Source organism: Phalangium opilio, unplaced genomic scaffold, assembly GCF_054372755.1.
Source record: "Phalangium opilio isolate 3A_F unplaced genomic scaffold, DU_Popi_V2 ptg000031l_1, whole genome shotgun sequence".
NCBI lineage: Eukaryota > Metazoa > Arthropoda > Arachnida > Opiliones > Phalangiidae > Phalangium > Phalangium opilio.
In genome coordinates, this window is record NW_028324158.1 from 15,133,366 (window position 1) to 15,160,696 (window position 27,331).

Sequence of the window (27,331 nt, forward strand, 5' to 3'; positions counted from 1 at the left end):
CCTGTATTCGGAGTTCCGAGTACCTTAGCTTTCTATTCCTCTTTTTACAATTCTTTCTGCAAAAAGATTAAGATACCGGAACTAATTTCCAAAACATCTTTATTTCCGTTTACAAATTATCTGGTACAGTACACGGCGAGACTTGGTTTTTGTCGCCAATTCTAATTCACGTTTTCCGATGTTTCGTTAGTTTCTTAATCTCTGTCGGTGTTAATAGTCCCCTGAAAAAAAATTTGGGACTTATATTAGACCTATAATTAAATAGGTTTAGGCCTAAAATTGAGAGTCTGTAACCTTTGTAAGGTTGATAGCCTTATGGCGCATCCATTTTCGATCATTTTTTGGTAGGCCATGTTACAGAGATGGGTGGTGGTGGTACTTCTACCGGACTCGTCCGTGTCCTTGTCCTTGTCCTTGTCCTCTTTCTGCGTTTCTATTTTAAGCCTATCTCTTTTAGCGCCCTTGGATCTAGTAGTAGGAGGGGGCGCTGGTGGGTGGTGGTCAGCCGTAGTAGTAGCCTGTCCGTCATGGCCATCGGTGTCTGCGGTGGTTTGGAAGACGACCTCGGATTTGTTGTTGGTTTTAGGAAGTAGAGGGTCGACGTTGGTTGGCACACTTTTGTTCGCAGATTCATTCAGATCTTTCTGTTGGTTTATTTAATTAGGTGGCGACGTTATCACGGCGTCACTTTGAAATCGTTAATTAATATTCACCTTAGTAGCCTTAGTTGAATCTTTCTTCTTTGATTTACCGCCTACACCTTTTTAAAATGTATCTTTTATGGCTTACAAATCAAATTGAAATTTAATATTTAATGAAAGGATTACTTTTTTCGTCCTCTTTATGGCGGTCAATTTTAACCGACGCTTCTTCGCTTTTGACCGCCGGACTAGAGGAGGAGGTGGTGGCGGGGGTGGTTGGAATGGTCTCCGAAGGCAATCTGTATTTTTTTGGTAAGAAAACCGCGAAAGAAAGATTATTTCTCCGCCGCCCATATTTGAGATTAACTTTGTCCCCCCGCGTGTCAACGGACAATACCTTTCTAACTTAGACTATAGAGGCGTCTCCTTATATTCCCCCCTATATCTTAATGCGCTCGAAGCTGGGAGCTGCCGTTACTCTAAAAAAATAGGAAATCATTCGTTCACGAGCCACGCGCCAGCCAGGTTTTGTTCGCGAGCGAACTAGTAATAAAGGTAAGGTTACGCGACGAGATTCGGAACTTTAAAGAAATAGGGTTGCGACGTATTAAAGGAGGAAACGCGAATAGCTGGGAAATAATCGAAAATATATTCTTTTCCAAAGGGTGTAGTCCCTGGTAAAAATCGAATCCAAATCTTGAGTCTACTATAGATACGTTCCCAAGGTTTTTCGTTTAGTTTAGGAATTATTAACGTATTTGGATGGGTGTGTCACACTATAGTCTATCTAGAATTGTTATTTAACTTAATTAAACGATACTCACTTCGCGTCGCAAGCTTTCTTTTTCTTCTTTTTGCGTATCGTCGGAACTGTTTTCGTTTCCACAATCTACATTAGAATAATTAACGGGGTTTTTATTATTAAGGTTGTCGCTCAAAGACTCTCAAAGTCTAGTCCCTTTTTCTCTAAATACCAATATTAACATAAAACTAAATCTAGCGGCTCTCGCCTAAATATTTCCAAGTAAAATTTCCGTTAATATAATTTATCAGGAATTAATAAGGCCGGAAAAGGGCGTAGTTGATGGGTCAAGCTCGAACCCGAAATAGCTGCCTAGTGCTCGGTCAGAGCCCTAAGAAGCCCGCGAAACTGTCCACGAACTTATTAACATATTGCCAGATTGACAATTACGAATTACCCACGGCTTCATTAAGAAACTTTGAAGCGAAAAATAAAATTACACACACCACACCCGAGCCTTCTTTGTGGTATAATGTATTCTTTCCTTCTTTGAGTCGAAAGCGTATACCTTCTTAAATTAGGACCCCCCGCGATGCGCCCAAGTACTTTGAATGATCTACTTACTGAGGTGGCACCGTTAGTTTCCTCGGCGTTACGGTTACTTTCGTTGGAAGTTGTAACGACTGTTTTAGGAATTTCTTTGGGTGTGGGTTCATTCGGTAATCGCTTTCGAATTGGAAGCGAACCTATTTCAAATTTATTTTTTACTTGGTTGTAGCAAAGCCGTATAAGTAAGGCGTCAACAATAGGTATGACATTGGCGAGTTACTGGTAATGTACTTACCAAGATTATTATTGATAGAAGATAACCTCCTTGTCCGATTCCGTCTGAAAACGGGTACTTTTAAGTACCGTCCTTTATCCTCTTCGCTATCACTCGAATGCGCCACTCGAGATACCACGGTCTCAACTTCCGGCGGCGTCGGTGGCTCTAAAACTATTTCCGGTTTCCTAGTTTTAAAAAGAACGATCCTATTTTTTAAAAAGGGGTTAAGCGTCATTTGTTCAATTTGTATAAATTGTACCTTTCTCCGCGTTTCTTTGTCGTTTTGGCGACGGAATCGACAAGCTCGGAACTACTACTTTGCTTTCTCGCATTTTTACTTCCGTTTGAGGTCTTATTACGGACAGAGTTATTGCCGGCACTTTCGTTAGAAGGCGCGTGGTTACTTCCGCCCGAGGTTTTGTTCGCTTTGGTCATTTTCTTGTTTTTCTTTCGTCTTTGTAGCTTTTTAATCTTGGAGTTTTCCCGTTCACCTTCTTCCTTCGACTTCTCGTCCACATCTGTCGGTTTTCCCGCCGCCAAGACATACACTCTTGTCATTACATTTTTATTTTCCTTTTATCAGAACTGCCCCGCCCCGCCCCCCTCTCTTAGAGATTCGGGGATTATATACGGGACTTTGGGGGGGGGCGAAAGCTACCGCGGGACCCAAAGGATATTAGAGGAAAAATGACCACTTGGTTTTCAATTGGGCGTGGTTAACTTTGATTTTAGTAGGATATTGGACTACAATGTTCTGTCTATGCACTTCCATAGCTGAGGTGTGGGATGTGACCCCGAGAAGTGTAAGCATACGTTTTAAACGCCATTACGATGGTATCATACTCGTGTCAATATTAAGTAAACTGTTCCTACAAGAACGTTGGCCTATACCTCGCCATATATAGCGTTCTACACGATAAGCAACAAAAATATACTTAAAACTATAAGTTTATCTTATGAACTTATGATAAAACTTACCCGGTATAGCGAAGGACACGATCTTTTTATGAACTTGAATATTTTGCGAGGCATTGGCATCATCGGGATACAAATCCGTGTCCAAAATGGTTCCATTTTTCTCTAAAACTTGCTTGATCTTTTCTTTAAGTAACTCGTAATTTATTTCGTCCTTTTTCGAGACGTGAATTCTCCTAAACACACGGACACAAACGCGGTCACTTACTATTATTTTAAAACATCGATGACTCTTAAGCGTATGTCAGATACTCGGAAGCTCGTAACTCGAAGTTCTTTAAACAAACGGAATTGCACGCCGTTAATCTCGGGATAGCGTGGTTTAACTTTAAAGTTACGATCTTCCGAAGCTGTTTGAGCTAAAAAGTGGTGGAAACCTCATGTCTTCGAAGGGGGACAATTGGCGAGTTACCACCGCTCGAAGAAATATGGCATGACAAGATTCGAGCGAAAGATAAACCAGTATAGTTTGTTCGCGAATGTGACGAAGGACTAAAGCTAACTCGGAATCAATAGACATTAACATCTTTGAGATCCAAGACGAATTACGCTTTAAAAAAGGGTTCCGTGTCGTCCTTTCACGACACGCGATATCTCTTCGCTTAATTTGTTATTCCGAAGAAGAAAAAAGAACCCTTTCATAGCGTCTAATGTAACTCTTTTTCGTACATTGTCGGAACAAAAAGATATGTGAAAGAATTTCTGGACATTTTTCGGGACAACTTGTTTACTAGTCGATTTGACAAGTGCGTGTCTCGAAAGTCCAAAGAAAGGCTTTTTTCTCACGTACAATTGTTTTAATAATAGGCCTAGAAGGAATGGTGTCTTCACCTTTTATAATGATGGATATTATTGTCCTCTAGACTTTTTCAACCTTTTTTTGGACGCAATTTTCTTGACGCTAACTTTACTTTATAAGTTAGAGTTGAAATTTATTATTCAGTGTGCGAAAGAAAATACAGTTTCTTTAACATTTATGTTTATTTTAGTAAATTAACGTAATTTCAAGTTGATTAACTTATATAATTGTTTTAATTTCGAGTTGATTATCTTTTATAATCGTTTTAATTTCGAGGTGATTAATTTTTACATAATTGTTTTAATTTCACGTTGATTAATGATTAATTTATATCATTGTTTTAATTTCGAGGTGATTAATTTTTACATAATTGTTTTAATTTCACGTTTCAGTACTTGTTTAAATTCAACTCTCGTTTTTGGACAAAGTAAGTGCCCTTTGAGCTTGGACTAATAAGCGAAACTTCGCTTTATTTAGTCCAAGCTCTGAGTTTCCTTATTTCCGTTCCAGAACTAGACTAAAATCCCAACGTTTCGTCTGCTATTGGGTCTGCATTGCGGACTCTGCGAAATTCGAAATCTGACAGTCACCAGTCCGTCGCGCTAAGGGCTACATAATTAGTTTCTTAATTAGTTTGGCATTAAACAATCATGATTCCGGAAATTTTAAATACCCAAGTGGGTATTTCCGCTAAAAAACCGGCCCGGGATCACGTTTCAGCCCATCGTATCGCTCTTTTGGCTTTGATTAAAGAATTTTGTATCGTCAAAAACAAAAATCGATCTCTGGGTGATCAAAAACTGGAGGATAATGTCGATTATTGGGAACAAACGAACCAACAAAAGCGAGATTTCGCTATTTCGGTCCTTAAATACATCCAAAATCCCGATGTTGAACTGAAAGAGCTCTTGACAAATGTCGAACCCATTATGCATCCCAAAACCTACGAACAGTTCTTGAAGGGTCTCAAAGAGTTAAGAGAGAGTGGGGTGGCCAGTATTATGGATTTTTTGCAATCCCTCGACGTCTTGTTGGTCGAACCTCAACCGAATAAAACGGCCATCGTCCACAAGAGCAGCGTCTTGGGTCTATTTGTTAGAAGAATGCTCTTAACCTTTGACAAGCTGTCATTTAGTAACGTTGTCAAGTTACACAAGTCATTTAGTGACTATTACGACGCCGCCTTTAAAATGCCTAAAGATAATGTTAGCGAAGATGAATCGGATTCGTAAGTTAATCATTTTAATTACTTAAAATAATTTAAGTACTTAAAATTATTGCATTTAGGGATGATAATCAAATTTTGGCATCTCAGAAACAAACTGAATTCTTTATTTCTCAACAAGTAAACATTCTTAATTGATACATATTAATTACGACTTAATTAATCGCTAATTAACTCACAGGCTTCGTTATTTCAAATTAACGAACAAGAAGCTTATCCTCCTTCTGAACTTCAAATGAAAATTGAAGAATTGTTACGTGGAAATCCTGATTTTGCTGAAGCTGTAAGCATTTATATTCTTAATAATTTAATTTAATTACGATTAAATTTAATTTCAGCATTACCTGAGTTACTTAAACTCTTTGAGAGTCAAGGAATATTTAGGAGCAGTTAAAAGTTTACATCATTACTTTGATCGTTGCACTTCTCTAACTCCCGATACCAAAGCCACAGCCGCTAACTCCGAAGATGGAAGTAAAAGTTTCCGATACGCCGCTCTCAATTTAGGAATCTTGCACGCCAAATTTGGACACAAGTTAGTTTCATTAAATTTAATTTAATTTAATTATATTTATTTAATTTAATTGTAAAAGGGATGAAGCTTTGGCTGCTCTAAAAGAAGCCATCAGAACGGCTCAAGAAGCCAGTGATAATACCTGTTTACAACACGCTCTGGTAATTAAAATTAATTACGATACTTAATTCAAATCCATTTAAATCTAATTTTAATTTTAATTTTAGTCTTGGTTATATCATTTAACTCCTCAAAATCAAACTAATCTTGTTGAAAGATCAATTACAAAAGCCGGAGAGTTAAATTTATGGGTATTTAACTATTTTAATTATTTTTAATTTAAATTTAATTAATACTAATTGTTTTTACTATGTTTTCTAGTATTTATCTTCAATTGGAGTTCAAGCCTTGGCCCAATCTAAAGCTTTGTCTGGAATGGAACCCGCAGAGTGAGTTTAATTAAATTAATTCAAATTTAACTAATCAATTCAAGTTAATTAAACTAATTAACGAGATTGTTTTTATTGCAGGGTTTTTGAAATGACAATGAAAAGTGATATTTTAAATTGTCATCACTCGATTTCTGAACTCTTGGGTCCGGCTTACGCTCAAAAAGCCTCATTATGGTATTTGTATGGAAATAGGTAAGAATTTGAAACATTTATCAACCATTTCAAAGCCATTAATTATTAATTATTAATAATTCTTAATTAGCTCTTTAGCGGATTTGTGCAGTCAAATTCTTCTCTATATGAACACCATGGATCCCTCCAAGGGTAGAGTTTATCATATTGGAGAGGGAACCTGTCTAGCTTTGCGCAATTTAGCCTGGAACATGTGTTTAAAAGTACGTTATGTTATTTTAATTAAATTACGCCAAAAATTGACATTAAACGACCAAGGCTTATAACAAACTCAAACTCCAAGGCTTAAGACCTACTTAACTAATCTAGTGTCTAAGCAGACATTAAATTTGCATTCAATTAAGGATGATAGGCCTATTTTAATCTAAGTTTAATTATTATTATGATTAGGGTCGATACAACGTTGCTTCCTCTATATTACAACACGCCAGGAATCTATTTCCATTGCACAGTGATAACGCTGCAATTTGGATGCAATGTGAAGAGACCATTGTCTTTGAAAGAGCTTTGTTACTGGGACGTTGGCAGGAAGCTGAGAAATCCATATCCGGGATATCTATTTTTGACGCTGATGAAGGAAATTTGAGGTGAACAATTAGTGCAAATTATTTATTTTTTCATATTATTATTATTATTGTTTATTATTTATTATTTCTCATTTAAATGTGTTGCGTTTTCTCATTGTCTTAGGCGTGCTGAGCTCAATTTCCATATGGGAAACCATACAACTGCCCATAACTTGCTAAAAGAATTGCTCCTTGGTTGTAAGAAGGAGAAAATTCCATCCCCGCATTTCCATGTCAGGTAAGCAATTTTTCAAATAAACCGCTGAATTCCTTTCCTTTTTACTGTTTTGAACCGAACTAAACTGAATTATACCTCCACCTCCCCTGGGGCTTTGCTTTTTAATAAACTGAACCAAACTGAACTAAATTAGACCTCCACCTCCACTGGGGCTTTGCTTTTTAACAAACTGAACCAAACTGAACTAAATTAGACCTCCACCTCCACTGGGGCTTTGCTTTTTAACAAACTGAACCAAACTGAACTAAATTAGACCTCCACCTCCACTGGGGCTTTGCTTTTTAATAAACTGAACCAAACTGAATTAAATTAGACCTATACCTCCACTGGGGTTTGCGTTTTACGGAACTGAACCGAACTGAGTTAGACCTCCACTTTCTTCCCTCCCCCCCCCTTAAAATTTCGAGAGAGACCGCCGCGCGCCGCGTTTTCTAGTTTCGCCGGCATTTTGGCGGTGGGTCAGTCTTTTGTTCCGGCGTTAGCTATTTTCGTTTAAAAAACGTTGTCATGACGCGAAATTCGTGGCGATAATTAGTAAATAACTCGGTGATTGAAGGCGACAATCGTGTTTAATTGCAGAATATTAATTTTACGGGCCAAACTTTACATTCAATGTAACGAAATCCCCCAAGCCTTGGCTCCTTTGACTTTGGCTTTGACAATGTGCGAAGAGAATCACTTGCAACATTTGCGGGCCTTGGTTCGGCTTCATTTGGCCGCCATCCAGTATTTGACGGGCCAACCCGGGCAGGCCCTGCACATTTTGGAAAGGATCTTTATCGTCGTTCAAGCTCACGGGAGTCTGCACGACATCGCGCAGTTGCAAGTTTTGTACGCCAAATGTTTAGTCGCGGCTGAAACCAATATGGATGACAATGCCAAACGACAAGAAGGTAAATTGATATTTTATTATTTAAACCCGACTTCGCCTTGCTCTACTTTAGGCCTAATTTTCTATTACTTAGCTAAGCCTAACGAGGTAGTAATTGATGAAGTTTAGCCTATACAATTGAAATTTGAATTAAGAGTATGTTAGGCCTAACTTAAAGGTTGATGTGTTAAGCCTAATTTTCTATAACGAGGTTGTTCGAAATGAATTGAAACTGTTTGTCGTAGCCCTAAGTTTTTAGTATGGTTAGATGGGGGACAAATTGGACTATAACATACTCAAAGGGCATCCCCGTATCTCTAGTGGAACCAGAGTTACGAGCCTCCAAAGTTGGGTGTGATGCTATTCCTATGGCATGTTTTAGTACATTTAGCTTAATTACTCGGCCCCTGTTTGTCGTAGCCCTAAGTTTTTAGTATGGTTGGATGGGGGACAAATTGGACTATAACATACTCAAAGGACATCCGCGTATCTCTACTAGAAACAGAGTTACGAGCCTGCAAATTGGGTCTAATGCTATTCCTATGGAGGGGTTTGTTTGATTACGTTTCGCGTAATTACTTGGCCCCTGTTTGTCGTAGCCCTAACTTTTTAGTATGGTTGGATGGGGGACAAATTGAACTATAACATACTCAAAGGACATCCCCGTATCTCTAGTAGAACCAGAGTTACGAGCCTGCAAAGTTGGGTCTAATGCTATTCCTATGGAGGGGTTTGTTTACGTTTTGCTTAATTACTCGGCCCCTGTTTGTCGTAGCCCTAACTTTTTAGTATGGTTGGATGGGGGACAAATTGAACTATAACATACTCAAAGGACATCCTCGTATCTCGAGTAGAAACAGAGTTACGAGCTTCCAAAGTTGGGTCTAATGCATTTCCTATGGAGGGGTTTGTTTGATTACGTTTTGCTTAATTACTTGGCCCCTGTTTGTCGTAGCCCTAAGTATTTAGTATGGTTGGATGGGGGACAAATTGGACTATAACATACTCAAAGGACATCCGCGTATCTCTACTAGAAACAGAGTTACGAGCCTGCAAAGTTGGGTCTAATGCTATTCCTATGGAGGGGTTTGTTTGATTACGTTTCGCGTAATTACTTGGCCCCTGTTTGTCGTAGCCCTAACTTTTTAGTATGGTTGGATGGGGGACAAATTGAACTATAACATACTCAAAGGACATCCCCGTATCTCTAGTAGAACCAGAGTTACGAGCCTGCAAAGTTGGGTCTAATGCTATTCCTATGGAGGGGTTTGTTTGTTTACGTTTTGCTTAATTACTCGGCCCCTGTTTGTCGTAGCCCTAACTTTTTAGTATGGTTGGATGGGGGACAAATTGAACTATAACATACTCAAAGGACATCCTCGTATCTCGAGTAGAAACAGAGTTACGAGCTTCCAAAGTTGGGTCTAATGCATTTCCTATGGAGGGGTTTGTTTGATTACGTTTTGCTTAATTACTTGGCCCCTGTTTGTCGAAGCCCTAAGTATTTAGTATGGTTGGATTGGTGACAAATAGGACTATAACATACTCAAAGGGTATCCCCGTATAATTTTACAATTGAAACTTGAATGAAGAGTGCGTTAGGCCTAATTATTTATTACGAAGCTAAGCCTAATTAATTGGTCAAGCCTACTTTTAAAGTTTAGCCTAATATTATAATTGAAACTTGAATAAAGAGCGTGTTAGGCCTAACTTTAAGATTGAATTGCCGTCTTAGCTTTGAAATCGGCGATTGGATTCCTACAAAAATCTGAGAAACTGTTCGCGTTAGTGGAAGCGTTTCATCGTTCTCGCGACGCTTTATATTGGCAAGCTTTATTTTGGAACGAACTCGGCGATGTAAAAAAACGCAATCAATGCTCGTTAGCCTATCGCCAATTGGAGGAAAAGGACCGCAACTTTGGAAACAACGCTTTATTGGTGCCGTGAAGAAATTCATAAAAAGGTACATAGAACTTAGGCCCTAACCCTATTACCCTGGCCATAATTGCCAAGCATATTATTGTATTTACAAATTAAACGTTACGAGCAAAAAAAAAATTGTTGCTATTTATAAATACATTAACATACAAGCTCGGTCAACGTTAAATTCGCGATGATTTTTCCCTTTAAATTTGGTGGCTTGACGCAAGTCGCCTTATCAAAATCGTTCGCGAATCTTTTACTCTTCTGCTCAGCTACGAGCCATTTAAGGTTGCAGTCGCAATTTAAAGGGTTACCTGTTATTGGGGACACGTTATAGCTCTTGTTCTCTTACACAATCTGAATTCGTACATACCGTTGATGTTTAAAAGTTGAATTTGACCCCAAATCGGTTTAAATGTCTCTTCCGGGAGAGATTCGATCGAGTTGTAACTTATATCTACTTTAGACAAGGATGGCGTCTTGGTGAAAATATTCTTTTCTAGAGTTTTGATCGAGTTTTTCCTGAAAAATTTCAATGTTTTTGGTGAATTAGGTACAAATTAGGCTTAGCATTCATTCTTACTTCAGATCCAAGAGTTCGAGTTTATCGGGTGAGGGTGGCAATAAAGTTCTGGGAAAGGTTTTTATATTGTTGGAGGACAATCTTAGTTCCATTAGGTTGACGAAGGAGGAGAAAGCTCCGTCTTCGATGGTGTCGATGTTAGCGAAACACAGGGATATGTTTTCTAGTTTACCATTGGCCACGTTGCCAAACGCGCCCGGCACTTGGTTTATCGGACTGCTCAATATTTTCAGGACTTTGAGTTGATTTAAAGGTTTTAGAATGTCCCAATTCCAAGAGGCGAAGTCGTACGCCATAAACACGCCCAAACTTGTCAGGCAATCTGTTAGGATACCGAGTGGAAAGGGACTGTTGCTTCCTGAAAGGGTTTTCATTTGACCACGAAAGATTTGAATCTCCTGTTTCGAATAATTTTATAAAAAGTTGAAATTAAAGGGGACACCACTCTTAAACCGTCCCCAATTACCTGAACGCAAATATCTTGAAATAAGTCATCGGGTAGCGAGGTCATTTCGGGGTCAAATACCCGAAAACTTCCAATGGGAATGTTTCCATACGCGCGAATTTGTTGTTTCAAAGACTGGGGGTCGCTGATATTATTGCACTGAACGTGAACTCTGCCTTGGCAATGTTCCACGTAGCAAGTGCAACTGGGGGTCAGGGTGGCGTCGGGACAGTTGACACCTAGGCTGACTTGGTAAAGAGTTTGAAGGCACGCTATTACAACCAAGATACTCTTCATGGTTCGGCCGCACCTATAATGGTTATGGACGATTGATTGGGTTTAAACGATACTTGGACTGCGGCGCTGACGTTTGTTCAGGTTTGTTTGAACAGTACGTATATTATTTGCGTAGTCTAGTTTTTCAATGGCGTGATGTAGTTTCGCTTCGAATTACATAATTTTAACTGGCTGAACTATTATATAAGTGGCAATAAGTCGCAAGATGACTTGGTCCAATTAGCTAGATGAACTTTTTATATCCTTGATGACACCATTAACCGCGTGTTTACCGAAAATTTTAAATTCCCCGGGTCCTGACGTCAACAATAGTTTATCAATTGATGGCTAGATGGCGGTAGTATCGCGTGGCGCCTTAATGTAGGGTATCAGCAGCTTGTAGGCTTTGGCTGTATTAATCCGTAAGGGATAATAAGATATTGTGTCTATTCCATTTGGCAAAAACATCGCGTATTTTCGATAATGGTTTTCTTCGGGTTAGGTTTCCCGTTTTGGTATTTATCAACAATCTCGTTTAATATCGCTTATTTCTGTAAAAGGAGGCGAGGTTCTCGTTTAGAAATCAGTTCGGAAATCGGCTAAAACCCTTTGGTCGTTCCTTTATCAAAGCTGATAGGAAATATTTGAAGGAACGTGCTCCATTTTTCTTGACATATCAGACGGCGCTGCTTGATTCAAAACATAAAAGAGATAATGAAATGAAAATATTTCTCTTTGAAGCGCGAAAATACCCCCAACGTTTTATCATAAGTTTATAATTGCGACACGCTGAACCATAAAGCCGCTATCTTGGTTGTAAGGAATCGAAAATAATTCTTGAGACTCGAGGGTTTTAAATTGACGGTTTTTAATTTTAGAACAAAATTTTTTAAAACCTTATTTCATCCATTTTTTATTATTTTACATCATTTTCACCTGTTTATTCTCGTATTTACATGTCTTCGAACAAGCTATACATATTTTTAAACTCTTATTATTGACAAATGACCGGGGGGGGGAGGAAATGTATGAAGTCTATATATATAGTTGGGCTAATGACTCTGGAGAGCTGTCTGTCTGTCTGAGTATTCTTTCTTTCCACGCGTTTACTTTGAATTATAAACTTTTAAAAATAGTCAGCCTTCGTTTTCGGGTATATTAGTGTTAAATTTTAATTTGAAACCAGTTTGAATTATTAACCGTTATTGTTAGCAGTGTTTTAATGTCGCGACTAATATATATAAAACAAACGTCGCGACTAATTATTTAAAACAACGTTTGTTTTATATATATTATTGAGATAATAAAACCAGTTAAAAATGTTGTTGGGGTCATTTAAGTGATAAAGTATAACAAATCAAATTGTATTTAACCCTAATATACCCGAAACAAAAGGGGCGTGGACTTCTGGGGGGATTTCGAAATGGCCTTAAACTTATATCCGAGGGGGTGTTCACTCCGTTATTTAGTTTTATTTTCCAATGACGTATGGCTGGCTCGCGTTGTTTATGATAGGAACATTGTATTGTAAAATGAATGATAATTTGCTATAATTAATTAAATTAGAGCGTGCTTTTAAAATCACCCCGCGAAAGTTCAAAGGTTATCATGAAGAATTATCACTTGGCGAATGTTTGCCTTACTGCTATAGGTCCCTTAAGCGGCGATTAGCTTCGAGTTCGTGTCATCGCAACTCGAAACAAAATGGTGGCCGCCGCCGCCCCACTGTTTTCTCTGGTATGACGTCATTTTGGAACGCGAAGCTCGTATGTTGTGACGTTTCGTTGTGGGTTAAATTGAATCGCGTGTTTCACGCGCGATTGTTAAAGCGCCAATCAGAAAAGTTCTTGAAACGACGTCAGAGGAAGGGAATCGGAAACGTGATGATGACCCATTAGAGAACCATTTCCGTTATAATCCATGGATGCCGCGTGATGGGAGTGGGGTCCCGGGGTGTCCGGTCCCATGCCACCCCCGCACGGCGCCGCCGGACTGGCTTCCGAGAAGGAACTGGTCCCACCCGGGCTACCCGGCATACCCGACATTGAATGGTGATGGTGCATGCTACCCGATGATTGGTGACCTCCCGGAATTGAACCCGTTTGCGAACCGGCTTGAGAACCGTCCCCCGATTTCAAGTTGTTTCGCCTCCATTTTGCTCTGGCGTTTTGAAACCAAACCTATTTAAGATTATAGAAACGTTAGTGTTTGCCGTTGAAATAGAATTCCATTTAAATTAATGGTGATTACCTGTAAAACCCTTTTGGAGAGTCCCGTTTTCTGCGCCAGTTGTTTGAGATCTTTGGCGTCGGGGTTTTGGTTAATTGAGAAGTAGGATTTCATCGTCCTTAGCTGATGATGTTTAAAGGAAGTCCTCATCCTTTTCGTCCTTTGTCCGTGTCCCCCATTTGGCCCCCCACCTCCTCCTCCGTGATGACCGTTGGGCATTTGACCCGAACCCGTCATCCCTCCTGGACTGGAGGAATCGCTTAGACCGGAACCCATGTGACCCATCCCTCCTCCGCAGTGACTCGATCCGTGCTCCATCACCGAGACACCTGCCATTACAATAATTAAGTTGAATTGGGTATCATACAAACCTGGGCAACTCGGGGAAATAAATTGTTGAGGGAAAACTCGGGGATCTTTAGCCAAATTCGGGGAAATCAGGGAAATTTGCGAGGGTTGAGTATGTTTGCTCTGATGGGGTTGGTTCAACTATAAGAAACCGCTTCGTATTTACTTTTAGTTTAATGTAATTATTATTCTGATTTTTAGCTAAAATCATGGAATTTATTTTAATTTCAGGTCGCTTTTCTTTTCTGTTACTGAATGACGTCACGACGGAGATTTCTTCGAAGGGTCACGTTTGGCCATCAGCGAGGGATCAAGATTTACGCGGTCTAGTGCACGACCGAGCTGCACGGAGGGTCGCGGGAACCAAACAGTACTATTCTAAAGATCTAAAATGATGTCACTGGTTCCCAAACGCGTTAGTTTTTCGCGGTATTTTTATATCGGGTTGCGTGAACTTTGTGAACTTTTGTGGTGCGGTTACATTTGAACTTTTTGGGAGTTACTACGAGTTCATCTGGATGCCGAAAATAGTGGGTGAGTACATAGTTGGCGCGCGAATAAGCAAACTTCAAGGTCAGAGCGCCTGCGTCCTATAGTCCTTCTCCCAGCTGTTAGGCCAAAGCCAAAATGTTGCGCGCGCAGGTCAAAGGGCAGCGTCCTATAGTCCCTTTCCCTATAACGCCCACGCACGTCAAAGGGCAGCGTCCTATAGTCCCTTACCCTATAACGCCCACGCATCTGGAAGTCGAGTGATCATCATGTCACCTTGTGGAAGACCTTTGAGCATTGTTTTCTCCGAGACACCGGTGGAGCAGCTAGAGGCCGACCAACGAGGGGTCAAGCTTATTACTGTCCTACCTGGATGGTACGTCGTGGGAAACCTACAAACTGTCGATCGTGAACTTCCAGTTGAAGGTCAAAACGCGTCAATAGTCTTCTCAAACGGCTCAAAAATAGCCTCTTTAAGTCGCGTCGCGAATTAGTTTTTAACAAGTTTAGCTTTGTGAACTTTCCGCGTCATAGTTTAGCTTCGTGTTTGTGCGCGTTGTGTTTGTGTGTGTGATCTTTTTCACCATCTTTGGATTATCTTTAAAACTGTAAGTACCCGTTTTATTATTATCTGTTTTTGTGGCTCGCTTTGTCGCGTAGTGTAGTATAGATTGCGCAGCGTGGATAAGTAGGGAACTTGTAAAATGGATGACCATAGGTCAGTGATAAGTAAGGAAATACTTGGGAAAAAACCTGGAAAACTCAGGGAGGGTGTTTGATAGTTACCTAATTGAGAGTTGGGTGTCATGCCTTGCTGTTGATCACCGCTTTTCCGTTTTCGAGGTCTACCCTTTCTAACGGTGGTTCCACCACCGCCTTGTAGGGAAGCCGCGGTCGAGGTGGGGTAGAGGACGGCGTGCGAGTACGGTGTGGCCGCTGAAGAGACTTGCAAGTGATTGACTAAACCCACATTCTCGTGACTTATCTCGCTCGTCCTGATAAAGAAATTAGAAATAAATTGTTAAAACCCGTAACCCTATGTATCACCGAACTCGGGGTCTTTCTAAATGATTCTCACCTATCACATCCGGTCGAGGGGTGTCCGGCTAATACGGTCATGGTATTGGGGGTCATGGGTTGAGCGGGACTATTACACCTGGAGGAAGCTTGCAACGATAAGGGGATCATGTCGCTTCCCGGCGTTTGAGGCGGCGAGGGTCCGCCGCACCCCATTCCGATGGCCGGTCCTCCCGTCCCGTAGGCTTCTCCTTGCGTCAATAATTCGTAGTGCGTCCGACAGTACACCAGATTGTCCCTGAGCCCGAAATAATCTCCCTGAGCCAATGCCGCGTTACACCACGCGCACGTGAAACAATGCAGATGATACACCAAGTCCCGCGCTCTCATCACCAACTCGTTCGCGAAGATGCCGCGTTGACATCGAGCGCAACGTTTCACCGCGAATAATCTGAAAAAGAACAAACGCAAATTTAATTAGCGACATCAATTACTTTAACAATCACTATCTTCCCTACACAAAACTCGACCGTTTCGTCGTCCTATCGTATCTAAGGTCAAGAGGGGTCAGTATCGCGGGTTATCATCCTTAATTTATAAGTCGATATAAATATAGATTGGATGTAAACAATCAAACGTATATTTAGCATTTTTCGTCAAACGAGTAAACATACTTTTCCAAGTAGTAATTAATAAAACCCTCCCACAACATCTAGGGTACTTTATACAAAACTGCTTTTAATAACCCCCAATTAACAGAAATACTTGAAATCCCAGGCAGTTGTACGCTGTACGCGGGGAGCGGCACTCTCTTGGAGCGACAGTATAGCGCGGAGCAGTTTGGATAAATCACCCCGGCTGTAGCTGATCGCGAGCGACGAAATATTTCAGGTTTTTCGCATCGTTATTCCCACGAATCCAATAATATAAGCCAAACATTGAAAATTCAGCCGTTGGCGAAACGATTTTGGGCGCGAAATGATTTGAGATCTTTCTAAAATCATTTACCCATTAGGTATTATGGTTACGTATTATTATCTTGGATGTTACGCGTAAGAGTCCGGAGCCCCGCGGCCCGCAAACTAGATTGTATATGCGCGTATCTTGAAGAAGCCGCTCCGCTTTGCATGATGGGAAGGGTGCTGCTATCCATAACGAAGATACGAGTCTTCTTCATTTACCGGTCTTTAAGTAGAGAGGAATTGTTTCACACGGGAAGACTTTGAAACAATCGTGGATGGCGTTGATTTTTAACGTATTAATTTTATAGACGGGGTTTTTATTTTTTTTTATTAGAGATCGGGTTTTTTGGAGAGGGGGTTTTTGTCATCCGTTACGCGTTAAGGTGGTTGGTGTCTTAGATCCTTGTTAAAACCAGAAATGATTAAACCCCAACCAGGGTGCTAGAATCTACTTATTGAATGGATACATTTTCCAATATCAGTTAAAAACAAAATAATGTATTGGCAACCCCCATTTAGGAAAAGTTATTAACGCCCGGAAAAACAAAAAAATCATGTTCATAAATCATATTATTTTTGCGGCTAAATTCGCTAATATATATTAGACAGGAAAATTATGTAGGTTTCTCGGTGGTCCTTTAATCACTCGCTATACAAACAATTCAGGGTTCGTATCACTTTCGAAGGAAAGCCAAATTAACAAATATCACTAGTTAATATTTAACTCTTAACCGCTATCAAGACGATTGTACGAACCCTGGAGTTTAAACGGGTTTTCCCAGTTTATATTTTCTCTTTTAGCAATATCATAAAATTGTTTTGGCGTGAAATGTTTTCATAAAAATCATCTATAGGGAATGTATACAGGTGTCAAGGCGTTCCGGGGAATCTTTCTTCGCTCACCCACCCACCTTTTTCAAGTTACGTGCTTCGTGGTATCCCCGCGGTATTGTTAAACTACACCCTTGAAACAACATTGTAAGCGGCGTTATTTCCCCAACTATAATCTAATATGTCAAACCCCAGCAGTGACTTTACCCTTTTTAGCGAAAGATTGAACTTTTTTTAGGGTGTATTTAGTTATTTTACTCGATTCTCGAGAGTTACTGTTTGGGTAGTTAAGTGAAAGTGTCCCGAGTTGAAAGTTGTACTGGGGCGTATTGCAATCTACAGGGTATAGAAGGGCTAAAGACGAATTTTTATAAATTTCTACCGGGCTCAAAGGGGTTTGTTTGGTAGATGGCAAGGTTTTTGTCTCAGTGGAATCGAGTTAGTTTTAAATGGATTATTTATTTAACACACGCGTTTAGTAACTTTAGTTGGTCGTCCTCGATGTAGGCGTACGTTTTTAGTAGCGATAAGAAAGAAGTTAAGTATACCAACACACAAATGCCAGCGTCGACAAATACTTACTCCCAACCGAACGGCCGACCGACACCCGATAACCATCGGAAGATAGATCATTATAGAAAAAGGCTCCCCAAATATATAGCGGAAGTAAAAAAATGAGGAACGGAAGTAAACGTCAACTTTCATATACGGAAACCCGTATTAACCGCGATATAAGTCTATATTCTATATATTCGAACCGCGCCACTATTTTGTATTTTCTTCCTAAAATTTCCAAGAATGAATGTTTAATCATAACTTTAAATATTGATATTCCCTTTAAAAACGTGTTTGGTTAGGCTTTACCTTTAAATTCCTTATTTTTCGTGCATAAAAGAAAATTCAAGGTTTTCTAAAAATAGCAACAATAAAGGTTAGATGTCAAATTGACAGCGAAAGCATTCCCAAAACGGATTCTCGTAGGGTCGTACCCACTAGCCTCGCTGCCCGTATTTCCAAGAAACTAGCTAAATAACCTTGAAACTAGCCTAGTCGGACCCCCACTGGCCTAAATGCCCCAAAATTATTTGTCCCGAAGATCACGCCACTAGATAGTAGATATACGGGCTGATTTTCCTTAGCCCTGTCGAAAGGGACATTCTATTTTTGCCCCACTAAGTTTAATCGGGAACTCATTCAAGGTCTAGAGTTGGTGGAAGTTGACCACGCGTTACCCTACCGTCGAACTATGGTTGAATACAAGTCTGATCGTGGTCGTGGATCGAGTCTGTCCCCTGAACAGTCGGGTTATCGAAGAACTTGTTTTGGGAAAACTATGACTATTCTTACTAGAATTGTTTTGCGCGATTTCAAAAGTCAAGAAAGGAAGTACAATTCGTAAGAATTTTAAATTTTAATATCTTGGTTAAATGAATGAATGTAGCCTGAACCAAACAAAGATAGGTGTTTGTCTAGCACCCCTTTTACCCCTAAGTAAGCTCAAGAACCCAACCCCACCAATACCTAAAAACAATCCTCGAAAACCTTTTGGACGTCGTCGGTTCGTTGTTGCAGGCAACCACTATAGCCCAAAGAATAGATTGATTTAACCTTATCGATTTCGAGTGTGTCTTGTATTGTGGAAGGGACAGGGACACGCGAGAGAGAGGGGACAAGAAGAGAGAGAGAGAGATGTACGTGCTTATAGTGTCGCGTTGGTTTGGCATTGTGTCTGGCACGTTTGCCTCTCACCCTCTTAACACCTCTCTGTCCTCGATTTATCCCTGGCGTCTCTCCTCTCCTCTCCTTCGCTCTCCTTCAGTCAGTCAGTCAGTTGAGTTTTATTTGGCCCCCGCTAGCGATGGAAAGCAAATATTTAATTCTACATTCTCCGTGGCAAGGAGCGAGTACTCGACAAATAAACCTGAAGAGCTCTCGAATCAATCCCCTTCACACCAAAAAACTAGAATAACTCTATTGTTCCTCCAACGCCAAATTCAACCAAAACCCGGGCCCACGTATCTTCTTCGTTCTTCTAATAATTCTACACTGAAACATCCTTCACTTCCGCCCAAAATAAGGGAACACACCGATTGAATTATACGCCACACGCGAAGCCATTGTCATTCCACATTGATTTCGCATTTTAACATTTGTCATAGCGCGCACCACTTCAACTTATAGTCTTTTACATTTAAGACCCCACACACATTTATTTAACTTAATAATCAATCAATCTTCTTAATCTTTAAACTGGATTAAGTTCCTCGCTCACCAGAATCCGCTATATTTTGGTACCAAATTATTAAAAAGTGTGTTTATAATTAATACGGGGGTTGGGTTGGTTTCTTAGAGCTGGCTAGTTTTTCAAGAGAGCGGCGTTGGCTTTTTAATATTAAAGATAGCACCCCAACCATGTGATTAAATCGTACCACTGGGCTATAGTGGTTAGCCCAAATTTTTTTATATATTTAAAAGCTACCTATCATCCATCCCCGGGCCAACTTTTCCCATGATGTCTCAGTCTTAATTTGAGAAAACCAGATTTAAAAATATCAAATAGACGAAATTTATTCCGTGTTTTTTTAAAAGACATGGGAAAAGTATCAGGATTTTTAACTGGATGAGAGACGGGTTATGAAATTTATTAAATTATAAACTGTTTTTTTTTTTTAGAATATATTAATTCGAGGTGTGGGAGCGTTAGACAATTTGAAATATTACTTTTAGATTTGGCATTTATTATTTATTAGTTTGAAATTAATTTTCACCGTATCTGTAGGATATCTAGGAAAGAGAGATAATATTACGTAGCTGCGCATGGGTGTGGGTTTTTTCGGAGACGTTACGCGTATGTAAAGTGTACGAAATAGAGTATAGTGTCGAGTTTGGTTTTGATGAAAAATGAATATTTGTGGCGTTGGGTCGCGGTGGGCGCTTCTCGAAGCAGCGGCTGCGAAGAAGGCAAGGCACATGGCCTTCGTCTAGGATTTCCAAGGGAAGAGATTTCTCAACTTTCTCAATAACGCGTGACTATATATAAGAGAATTCTAGGACGGTAAATTGATACGCTTGATATTTCACCAAACTGCAAACCACCACTATAGCCTATTAGATAACGCGCCTCGCGTATATTTAGCGCCCGTGTCACCGCCAAATCAAAGTGATAAATCGACGAAACAAACATCAAAATAGCAAACAAATACGATTAAATCATTACTGCATGCGATCTCGCATTTGAACTGTTTCACATTCCCATCTATATCTTTAGGTCTTGAGTAGTTTAGTTCTAGGTTACAACTGAAGGTACCGCGTGAAACTAGATAATCCCAAAGTTTCGTGACAATATCAAAAGAGGTATACCCAAAACAGGATAACCAAATTACCACGAGTTCATGACAATTAGTAAAATCGAGTTAAGGTGGTTTACAGCTCAAAATAGAGGAATAAATCCAAAAATCATTGGTTCATATTTGGTAATAATTCAGTGGCGCCGACATTCTGTGTCGAGTTGGGAACATTTATTCGCAAAAACCTCAAGTCGGTTTGTCACAGGTGTAATTACACGCGGCTAGCTGGGTGACCGTAACTAGCTTATACTCTTGTCATTCGGTGTGCATGCCGTGTTTAACGAGGTGTTAAGGCCTATCAACCCATCCACGTTTACATATTTTGGGGTGGACCCATTTTATAAGCCCCCCCCCCTTCTCCCAACTCTCTGCTCTCGGACTCTGCGACTTCTCACGACTGCACGCAACATTTGTTTTTATTAGCGATAATGGCTATAATAAAACATAACCGCCTTAATTACCATCGCGCACACACACACTCTGGTAATGTTAAAATATTAACTGATACTTCAAAACTTTATATAGTATCTCTAAATGGTTTTAGTTTTAACTTTACCAGGTTTAGTGCAAAAATGTTGTAAATCTGATAATTTTTCGCACAGTGACATATTTTCACGTCATCACGTTTAACGCCATATTCGCGGTAATTATTAACGTATTCGAATGAAATTTGGCGCGGTTGGTCCTTACATTCTATAGTATAGCTGTATAAATTTTCGTTTTAATCGACCGCCACTTGGAAAATGGCGCCCCCTAGAAACTAACCGGCGCTAATCCCCGTAAATAGAGTTGAGATATTTTAGCTTTAATGTGGATTTAAGTATCGAGTATATTGAAAATGTTCCGCTTGATAATCGCAAACTTTAATTCAAATTTTATGCTAAATATTTGGAAATATATATATTTCTAATTATTTGGATAGAAACATTTGTTTGTGGTAAATTGAATATTTTAGTATTTTGATCTTAACGCCAGCAGCACGAGGATCAGTACATCGTTAAAATGATTTAAATTCAACGCCTGGATAATTTTGATGAAACTAATCTTGTTAAGCGTAAGATTTAGGGGCTTCAAAGAGGTCCTTTACTCGATAATTCGTATAACCGAATAACACTCGTTTGTTACTCGGGTCACTCGTCTAATGGAGTCTTAAACATTTTCCGAGACATTTCTTACCGAATGTCAAGTTTAATATTTAATTTTTCGAGTTAGCCAAGCGAGGATAAACACTTGTTTTGATCTTTGGCTGCGGTGTAAACAACGTTTTTGCAAATTTAATTTAAGGGCCAATGATTTAGTGTTTAACGTGTTAATATACGCGTACAGATATTAATTTGATTAAATTGATAGAGTTATTAGCGCGAAGGGAGATGCGGGTTCAGCTGTGGGGTTAATTGAAAAGTGTTCGGGACAACCTGGATTACTCGTCCAGTATTTAACCTTTTTAGTTTGGCGTAGTGCGAACAAGTACCAGTCCAATTATCACCTTACCCATTTCAAATTTAACCCTACGCTTGAGTTTTGCGGAATACAAAAGATAGCTTAGAAGCCATTATAATTTCACTCGAGAGAGACAAAAGGTAGGCGATAAATTTCAAACGACGATACGGAGTCGCTTTCAAATTGCGTGACAAAAAGACCCCTTTGTTTTTCGCGTTACGCTCCACGACCTTTTACAAATTATTATTAAAAAAAAAAATCAGTCAGTATGAAAATGCTCACGATAGCCGTAACTATATCACCTTAGAATCTTGCGCAGAACGGGAATAAACGCTCTTCTTGTTAAGAAATATAATTTCTAGTATGGTTTTTTTAACAAGTCGCTCAGTAACTATACAGGAAGCCAAGCGTAAAGATATCGTTGACAAAGGACTTATCGCGAATCCAAACATTGCAGTCTTAAAAGTGAATTTTTAATTCATTAAAAACTTGAGGTTTGAGTTTTTCTTTTGGACAGCTATACCTGGTTGAGAAAGAGGGGTTTTGTTCCCCAAGTCCAAGAGCTCGTTACGATAAACTTAACTATATGTAAAGAAAGAAAAAAAAAAATTCGCACACCATGCTTTAACAATCAGGAGGGCTTTTTTTGCCGGAACTAAAAACGTTTTTCAGGAAATGAAAAATTAATTGGACAAATTGTGTTTTGGCGGTTATTCTTTTCGGTTAGATCTGACCGAGCTGATATCGCTAGCTTGGACGTCCTAACAGCTTATATAGTCCTTGTTAAGCTTATTTAGTCGTGTATTGGGTGAAGGGATGGATTTAATCTTGATTAAATTAAACCCAAAGGGAAACGGTTAATATTGATTTCAATTAAGTTTTTGCCTGGGAATTTTAATTAATAGTTTGAAATGATTTAATTTCTCAAATAGTTATCGTTAAGTAAATCCTGTACGCTATATATGAACTGAACTGAACTGAACCAACGTGTTATGACACGCTTGAATAACCGGCGAATTTCCCTGGAAAATAAAAAGGAGAATTCAATAATTGCTGTTAATTATGGGGTTCCTATATTCAATAACGAAATTGAATCGAATTTAAATTAGTGGTTTGCGTGTTATCCATCCCTTTCTAACAAGAACCGGAGGTGCCGATTATGTCCATCGATGATTATAGACTCTCGATATTCACTATACTGATGAAACCATGCATGGGACGTATCTTGATGGATCCAAGCGGATCCATCGTGTAACACCCCATAAGTGGCGAAGAAACGATATATACGAATGACTATGATTAAGTTAAGAAAAAGTGCCCTAAAATAGGATGATGACGCTACTGGACCACGACCATTACTGGAAGGAACAAGCTGACCAATGCCTTAGCCCCAACCCATCATGTTATAATAGTTACTTATATCAAGTTACGATCTTTTATTGCGTCAAGACATTTGAAGAACCCACAAACAACTGCGTGTGTAAGTGGATACGTAATCCATATTTCAATATATTTTTTTAAACCGCGAAAGAGATGTACCCAACCGTAAAATTTCCATAGGGGAGGGTGTATGTGGGGGTCAACTGTTTGGGCGTTAGACAAAAAGGTCCCGAATAAGGGTCGGATAAAGTATTATCTAGCATAATACACTAAATCTAATGATAAACATCAATTTCTCGATACCCTATAGCCTCCTCTCCTCTCTCTTTCTCTCTCTCTCTCTCGCTCTTTGTGGGTTTTCACGGTTGACTGGACACCGTAGAGAACCCTTGACGAAATGTCCGTGACTTAGCCGGCGGAAACACACCGCTTGAAATATGGTCTTTTGGACTCTATCTTTCTATGGGACCTCGAGGGGACTTTTTTTTTGTCTATCGACTAGTGTCACCCATCGCCCCGGGTCTGTATAACTAACTGTTCGCACCACAAACCTCTTAAAGGACAAGTACACTTGGGTCGACGCTCTGTTTAGTGAGTAGTTTTGGGGGAATTAGACAATGAACGTCAAAATCGGACCACAAATAACCATGTTACTCCAATTGCAAGGTTTCAAAAATTTATTCAAAAACCAACGTTTCATAGGACCGTTCCTTTTAAAGTCCCGAACCCCAAGGCCTCTCTTGTATACTTTACTCGATGGGGTCCGTCCAAATGAGGGACCCTGGCCTTAGAGACAAGATACTTTGACTAAGTTCCTTCAAACTAGGTAAAGAACTGCTATAAGTTCTCAACTCTGAACTATAATCCGTTGTCAGTTGAACTAAGTCAGTCATGCCGTTGACATAGCTTGGGTCGTTTAGCTTTTTGCAGTACGGGGTTGTAACTCTAGATGGAGCGCTGCTAAATCACTGGTAACGCGGGCTCCCGAACCCCTAAAAAAAAAAAATTGGCCCGCGTTGATTGAAAACCACGTGGTCCTCCATGCGCCTCCGAAAGTAAACTAGGCCATGTTAAGTTGTTGTTTTGACGCGGTTGGTCAAATGGTATCAGTAGCCTCAGCCTGATGTCAACGGTGGCTGATTGCTAGCAATCATTGGCAACGGATCACGCGTTAACTCTGGCTATATAAGTCTTGTTTAAAACAATTGGGGCCCCATTACAAGTATATCGTGACAATTCCTTAAACATAATACCTCCCAGCTAGACCCAAAATTAAAAAAAAATTAAATATAAAGGAAAAAATTATTTTTTTTATGAAAGATTGGGAATGCCAGGCTGCCCGGTCGACATTTGACTGAAAACACAACACAACCCTGAATAACGAACTATAACAGAACAGGGTGGTTCGGATAAAAACGATGCTCGCTGAATTTGTCCCAGAAATTAAAAATGGCACCCGTGGATTTATAGCAAATTTAATTTAGTTTAAATGGAAAATAGTAAATTATCTTTTTGGTGTTTTTTTGATCCGAACAACGCTGATCTTATTTTTTGTAAGCGGGATGGCCTCTCTGTGTTATGTTATACGAAAAGGGTTTGCAAGCAGCGATTCTGGCGATGGCAATACGAGGATATCATTTTACCAAATATTTCGCGATTTACAGTGGCGCAATGCCGCAATAGCCCTCCTCCCTATAAGATCTTGTAATTCGCTATTATTGAGCGCATTTTGTTCAATATTATCCTAGAGGTTCCTTTTTTGTAAATATTTAATTTATTAAATTAGTTATATAGCTCGAAACGAGGGGGAAGTTATTAGGTCAAAACGTTAACCGAGGGTATGGGCACTAAGCGAATTTCATTTGGCTTATTTTTAGATAATGAAGTTATAGACGTAAGTTTTTAAAAGAATACCTCAATAGGAGATATCTAATATCGATGCTAAAGTTGTTATAACATCCACGATAGCGTTATTTTTAGATTCAGAGATCAGTAATTGGGTTCGTACGCGGACCCGGAGGATTATAGTCTTTTAGCGGCTTGTGGTCAAATTCTAACGAAGCCGTTCGTGGATAGGTGTCTTATTTGGTATAATTAAGGGCTACGGGGTTATTAATAGTGGGCGGACTTACCTGTAATAATCTTCCTTGCAGTAAATATTCCCATCGCGCGCGAAACAAGTTAATTCGGTGTCCAATTGGGACTTGCACTCGCTGCACTTGAGACATCGGACGTGCCACGGTCGATCGACGGCCAATAAATAGTATCTGTCGGCGATTTTCACTCCGCAACCGGCGCACGAAGTCGGGGGAACCGATTGCTCCGAATAATCTAGGGCCGATATCGCTGGCATTTCCGAACCTCCTGGCCGGGAATCGCTCCCGGAGCCGGCGGCCGAATCGCCGCGAACGAAGCCCGAGAGCTTCTCCGAAATTGCCGGTACCGTCAGGGCGATCGTTAATATTTATTACTCGCCTAAAACTCCCGAAAAAGACCCCGAAAATATTGGAAAATAACGTGGGAAGAAAAATGTATAGACGAAGTAGAATAACGTTAATTAAATTTAAATTAATTAACCATCATTTAGTTTTCCCGTTAGCGAGTTTATAATTTTTTTGAGAAAAAAAATAAATTCCTCGGTAAAATTTGGCCGACGGCTGGAATAATATTTTTACCGCCGAGTACGGTTCGTCAAACGCCGGCAGCGTTAGCGTTACACCTCCCGTACTTTTTTGACGTGGATTATTAGTTTTTGCGAAGTATTTTATTCGCGATCGTCGTCGTAGTAGTAGAAGTAGAGTGGCGTCGGCGGCCTCGTTTACGGACGGAATTCTCTCACCCTTCGGGCAGGCGAGCGAGGGGAGATGGAGAGAAACTTTCTCGCGGGAAGAGAGTTTGGGGTTGGCGGGCGGGGCCTAAAATGGCTTTTCGGGAATACGGGCTTAGCTCCCTGACTTGCGCGAGAGATTTTTCCGACGTCCTCGGATATCTTTCCCCCGTGCAAAAATAATAAGAGCACGCGCCCCGAAATCTACAACATTTTTTTGCGCTCTTTTTTCCCGCCTTTTTGCCTCCCCACGTGCTTTTTTCCCAGAGTTTTTAAAAAGCACGCTCTCTCGAGTCGCTGCTGCTGCGATTGCAAATTTCTCCATCTCTATCTTGTCTTGATGAAGAATTGTACAATATTACTTCTAATGGTGTACCAGGCCGGATGAGAGAGACGGAGAGAGGGAGAGAGAGAGAGAAATAATCTTTCCAATTTTTTAATTCTTGTTTTTTTTTATTATTAAAAAGTTTTAAGAATTTTTTAGCTCGGGGTTTTATGGAAATGAGGTTTTCAGATATATTGAGTTTATTTTAATTCAAATTTTCATTAGATTGTAAATTAAATATGAATGCTAGCTAGGAAATATTTATTTATTTATTTAATTTAAAAATATTATATACGTGTTTAAGGTTTAAATGACATTATCAAATGTTGCTAAACACGAAAACAAGTTCTTAAAACAAACTTTGGGTTATTCCTAATAGTACATGCGCGCAAAGATAACGACGAAGAGATGTAGTACGTAGTATTATTTCTTCAATATTATGATTACATTCTCCCCCGAACGCTCCCCTCTCATCGGAGAGAGGGCCATTATCTCACCAGCGCGCAAACTGGTAATCGCACCCACAAAATTTAACAGGTTTTCATCCTATATATATATCTGTACGCGTTTCATCCTGCAGGCTGCAACCCCGTTAGCTATAACTTCAGCTTCGTGCCAAATAAGAAATAAAAATGATTTTTCCGACCTCTATTGTTTTATGGTCAGATTGCCCCCCCCTCTCTCTCCTCCGTCCGAGATGGCATTATGCCTCCAAACCGAATTTAAAAAGAAAATGGAAATTAGTAAAGAATGAAGAAAGAAAAAAGAATTATGTAATAACCGACCATAGACAAAAAATATTTAACGGGGACTAGGTGATTAAAGTAAATGTTTTTCAAATAACAGTTGTAGTGTGAATAAGCACATG

General features: G+C 39.8%; 5 protein-coding genes across 6 annotated transcripts in view; 2 read left to right on the forward strand and 3 right to left on the reverse strand.

Moving 5' to 3' along the window:
* Window positions 1–82: 82 nt before the first annotated feature.
* On the reverse strand, window positions 83–2,767 carry LOC149690927 (uncharacterized). Its single transcript, XM_089870546.1, has 8 exons — window positions 2,469–2,767; window positions 2,228–2,415; window positions 2,008–2,129; window positions 1,466–1,530; window positions 828–940; window positions 714–760; window positions 295–644; window positions 83–221 (listed from the first exon to the last, which is right to left on the reverse strand). The coding sequence occupies exons 1-8, from the start codon at window positions 2,765–2,767 to the stop codon at window positions 167–169; spliced, it is 1,239 nt and encodes a 412-aa protein (XP_089726672.1). The 3' UTR covers window positions 83–166.
* Window positions 2,768–4,561: 1,794 nt separating this feature from the next.
* ida (anaphase promoting complex subunit 5 ida) lies at window positions 4,562–10,099 on the forward strand. The gene is made up of 13 exons (XM_089870378.1): window positions 4,562–5,211; window positions 5,271–5,328; window positions 5,390–5,491; window positions 5,547–5,743; window positions 5,802–5,883; window positions 5,950–6,033; window positions 6,104–6,171; window positions 6,253–6,366; window positions 6,437–6,569; window positions 6,757–6,953; window positions 7,057–7,170; window positions 7,750–8,063; window positions 9,777–10,099. Exons 1-13 carry the CDS (start codon window positions 4,634–4,636, stop codon window positions 9,986–9,988), a joined length of 2,253 nt encoding a protein of 750 aa, XP_089726504.1. The 5' UTR covers window positions 4,562–4,633; the 3' UTR covers window positions 9,989–10,099.
* Window positions 9,893–11,458, reverse strand: LOC149690929 (uncharacterized). The gene is made up of 4 exons (XM_089870383.1): window positions 11,014–11,458; window positions 10,548–10,945; window positions 10,338–10,486; window positions 9,893–10,278 (listed from the first exon to the last, which is right to left on the reverse strand). Exons 1-4 carry the CDS (start codon window positions 11,287–11,289, stop codon window positions 10,121–10,123), a joined length of 981 nt encoding a protein of 326 aa, XP_089726509.1. The 5' UTR covers window positions 11,290–11,458; the 3' UTR covers window positions 9,893–10,120.
* A 661-nt stretch (window positions 11,459–12,119) lies between these two features.
* LOC149690930 (LIM/homeobox protein Lhx9-like) lies at window positions 12,120–26,318 on the reverse strand. Its single transcript, XM_089870395.1, has 5 exons — window positions 25,444–26,318; window positions 15,413–15,802; window positions 15,121–15,329; window positions 13,519–13,826; window positions 12,120–13,448 (listed from the first exon to the last, which is right to left on the reverse strand). Exons 1-5 carry the CDS (start codon window positions 25,662–25,664, stop codon window positions 13,104–13,106), a joined length of 1,473 nt encoding a protein of 490 aa, XP_089726521.1. The 5' UTR covers window positions 25,665–26,318; the 3' UTR covers window positions 12,120–13,103.
* LOC149690931 (proton-coupled amino acid transporter 1) overlaps window positions 14,071–27,331 on the forward strand; it is a 64,085-nt gene continuing 50,824 nt past the window's right edge. The window contains exon 1 of one of the 2 annotated variants that reach the window (XM_089870393.1): window positions 14,071–14,942. The gene's annotated coding sequence lies outside the window, so the exon portion shown is untranslated. Of the gene's footprint in view, window positions 14,943–18,359; window positions 18,540–27,331 lie in introns of those variants that run through there. The other variant, XM_089870394.1, reaches the window with a different exon arrangement.